Here is a 4,502-nt window from a genome sequence, read left to right on the forward strand (position 1 = left end):
ATTATGAGAAACAATAGAATTAGATTTCGGAATTTGAGCCCTTGTATAGTTTCTGGTTGTAATTTTGTTCTTGTCATAAAATAACAGTGAGGTGAGGTTATGTGTTGATAAACAGTCCATCTAAAACCTTTAAATGTAAGAGGAAGGTATATATGGATCTTATGCTATTATGAAAAGTAGTAGAATTAGATTTCAGTATTCAGGGGCATAGTTTCCAAGTTTTAATTTTGACACCGAGGCTATGTGTGTGAGATTCAGTCCATCTAAAATTTTAAGATATTAGAGAAAGACCACAAATAGATCTTATGATATATTTCAACGCTCCCCTAACTCGAACTTCTTTTTTTTGAATTGAAGAGTGGATCACACAGCACTCATCTTTTGGTCAATTAATTCCTTTATATCCGTATCAAAGTTGAACTTGTGACCTCTGTCAAACCTTGTAAGATAAGAAAACAGAAAACTTGCATTACGTGATAACTAGAAACTGAAAGAAAATACAAATGATATACTTGCACACTTGAGTGATGGCAAGAAATTAGGAACTACACATATATTAACTTCCTACTAACCACTAGTCCACTACTTACTCTAACTCTCCTGGAATATCTCTACCACCTATAGACTAAGTACGACGGCTCATTAAAACAAAACAACAGACTCCACTAATTTATTAAAACATGTTTAGATTAAAATAAAACCCAACAAACTCCCCCTTAATCTAAACATCAGGTTCCCAGCTTCTTGACCCTCAGCAGCTCTCTTAACTTTTCAAACCTTGTTGACGACACTGCCTTGGTTAATATATCAGCTCTTTGCTCCTATGAACAGACATGCTACTGCACCACAATTTCACCCCGTTCCACGCACTGTCGAATAAAATGATACCGTATCCCAATATGCTTGCTACGACCGTGAAACACAGGATTTCTCGCCAAATCAATAGCTGATATATTATCAATATAAGTCACAACCGGACCAATCTTCTCATCAGAAATTTGAGTTAACAGATTTTTTAACCAAATATCTTGGCATGCTGCAGCTGTTACTGCCATAAACTCAGCCTCACAAGTCGAAAGAGCTACGCATCTTTGCTTCTGTGAAATCCATGTAACCAAGCTCTCGTTCAAGTAAAATGTAACTCCTCCTGTGCTCCTCCTATCATCCCGGCTTCCAGCTAAATCACTGTCAGAATACCCAGCCAATAGATAGTCCCCAGTTCCTCGCTTATACACAATGCCATACTCCAACGTTCCTTTCACATACCGCAATATTCTCTTAACTGCTCCCTGATGTATAATAGTAGGTCGCTCCATAAATCGACTCACTATACCAACAGCATAAGAAATGTCTGGTCTTGTATGAACCAAGTACCTCAGAGTCTCAGACCTCCCACCATACTTTTATACTTGGTCGAGTCTACTCCTTTTCCATGTTCATCTTTGTCGAGCTGTACTCTTGACTCCATTGGACACTTAATTGGGTTGCATTCACACCTGCCTTTTCAAGTATTTTCTTGGCATAAGCTGTTTGTTTCAACTCAATATAGTCATGCCCTTGCTCAACCTCGATACCTAGGTAGTAAGACAGCTTACCTAAGTCAGACATCTCAAATTCACAACACATCTGTTTTTTGAACTTTACGATATTCTCAACGCTTGTGCCAGTCACGAGCAAATCATCAACATAAACACCCACAATCAAGAACTCATTTCCTTCTCGTTTCATATAAACAGCATGCTCATATGGACATTTTTCGAACCCAAGGCTTTCAAGGCATTTTCTCAGTCGAGTATACCAAGCTCGAGGCGCTTGGCGTAAACCATATAATGCCTTAAGTAACCTATAGACCTTATGTTCTTCACCTTTTTTCTCAAAACCTTCAGGTTGTTGCACATATACTTCCTCCTGAATTTAAGAAAGTGACTTTACATCCATATGATGGACCTCCCATCCATTCTTAGCAGCAAGTGCAAGCAGTAGTCATACGGTTTCCATTCGTGTCAAGGGGCAAATACCTCCTCAAAATCAATCCCATATTTCTGTACGTGTACTTAGCTACAAGTCTTGCTTTATATCTCACTAGTAAGATTATATACAATTGTGATGTTAGATGACCTGGATGTCATCGATTGCCTGTTTGGTTGTAAAACTGAGGATATTTGTCTTTGCATGTTGAAAGACAGTGCAACATTTTGAAATTTTAGCAATTACAGTCCAAAAATTCAAAAGTTTAAACAAGCATGAGATGATTTATCTATACCCACCTGTTGTGGTTAAGTCGTTTATTAGATTTAATAATTTAGTTATAATTATTCATATAATTTAAATTAATATTATTATTTAAAGATGTCTAATACAATATTGAAACTAGTATTACTATCTATAAGTTATTACTATGTAAGACTTTCCTATTACCAAAAATTATAAATCATATGAATATAATATGTGTCATTATATTAATTTTTCATTGCATAAATTAGAAAACTCAACACCAATTATAAAATTAAATATTTGAAAATTTTCAAGTTCAAATAAATTAAAATGAAAAGAACTTTTCTACATATTATATAATATCATATTAAGATAAGAAATATGAAAAATACTATAATTATATCTATATAATTTTTTAATTACTTTTTCTAAATTAGAATGATGTTAATTATGACCACTACGAGGTTAAGATGTGACCCCAACATTTTTAGAACATTGAAAAACCTGAATATCAATATTAATAAAAGAAATAAAGTTGAAAACTCAAATATGAGGATTGCATACCTATTATGAGAGTTAAGTTCTATGGAGTACATAAAAACATTGGAGTATTGGAGTACAAATCATAATTTTTTAGTTTAATCATAAATAATATCTTTGATTATTCAAATTTATATATAATTTATCATTTATAAGTAGTATTAAACATAATTATCAATTAATCATTAATATATTTCAACTTTAACAAGCATTAAGATTGTTGTTCTGCTTATAAGTTATATTGCAGAACATAATGTCCTACGATTTATAAAAGTAATTGTTCTATATTTTGATTACAATGTTTATGTTGTAGAACATAATCTTTACGTTGTCGGATGTTTACAAATATTGTATAACAAAAAAAAATGAAGATTTAAATGACTAGATTATATTGTATGAATCTTGTACTCCAATACTCTAATATTTTTTGTACTCCATAGAACTTGACTACCTATTATGATATTATATTATGAACTTAATCTAGGTTATTAGCTAAAAACGTTGACAAGAAGCATAATTAATAACCAAATATTTATATACTCTCTCGTCCCTTTTTAGTTGTTATATTTGGTTTTGTACTGGTCAAATTGACCAAAGTTTGACTGAAATTTAGTAATATTTTATCAATTGAAAAAATTAAAAAAAAAATATGTCATCGTAAAAAAACTTTTATTCTACTTTAAGATGTAATTTTCAGTTTACTAAAATAATGAAAGAGTGACTTATAATGACCGACAGGGAGTAAGATACAACAACTTAAGAAAGAACTAATTGTAACCACCACGGGCTCTAGAATAGTCACACAAATTCAGGGTGTGATCAATTATCAAAAACTTTTAAATCGAACCTTTCTGTGAAAATTTCCAACTTAACATTTTTAAAACTTATTTGCCTTATAAGAATAATATTTTTCTCAAAGTATTTTCATAATTAATTGGATAATACAGATGGTCAGCTACTTAAAGACTTTGTCCCAGAACATAAACTCATCCCTGGTACAAAATTGGGGCTCCTAATAGACATCTAATAAGCCTCAACAGTGGCCTCTAACCACAATATTCAAAATCTTTGTTATTAACTTTATATTTTTTTCTTTTTCATTGTAAAATACTTCCAAAATCAACTTTATCAAAGTTCGAATATAATTATAAAATCCACAATACGGCTCAAGAAAATCAACAAAATTATCTAAGCCATCAACAGAATGAGTTTGAATTTTAAAGATTCAATATTTAAGTAGAGGACAGAAGATGAGGCTTATATTTCAAACTGTTACTAACCTGAAAATTTTAACCATTTCTATAAAGACTAATAAATTTATAATATTTTTATAATATCTAAATTCTATATATCTTTTATTTAATAAAAAGAAAATAATATAAATAAATCAAAAATTCATTAACCGATAATATAAAATAAAAATAATAATTTTTATTAAGATATAACTGATAAAAAAAGCCTCTATATTGAAAGAAATATAAAAAACTAAAAATTACATTTGGTCGTTAATATTTCTGGTCGCAGATGTGGTGCGACAAAATCTTCTCTTTTTTTGCGGGGGGAGGGGATTATAGCGACGACTTTTAACAACCACGTGCAGTCGCTAATACTATGGTGATATGGCACTTTTAGCAACAAGGTTTGGTCGCAACTAAGGGGTACGCTAGAAAACTTAGGCGCCAATTTTCTCTCCATTTTTCTAAAAAAAATATTACAGTGTGATGAATTAGCGATGGCAGTTCTTTGCT

General features: G+C 31.4%; 1 protein-coding gene across 1 annotated transcript; it reads right to left on the reverse strand.

Moving 5' to 3' along the window:
• Positions 1–836: 836 nt before the first annotated feature.
• Positions 837–1,316, reverse strand: LOC135150504 (secreted RxLR effector protein 161-like). The gene has a single exon (XM_064086842.1). The coding sequence runs from the start codon at positions 1,314–1,316 to the stop codon at positions 837–839; it is 480 nt and encodes a 159-aa protein (XP_063942912.1).
• Between the last annotated feature and the right edge of the window lie 3,186 nt (positions 1,317–4,502).

The sequence above is a fragment of the Daucus carota genome, chromosome 2 (genome assembly GCF_001625215.2).
Source record: "Daucus carota subsp. sativus chromosome 2, DH1 v3.0, whole genome shotgun sequence".
NCBI lineage: Eukaryota > Viridiplantae > Streptophyta > Magnoliopsida > Apiales > Apiaceae > Daucus > Daucus carota.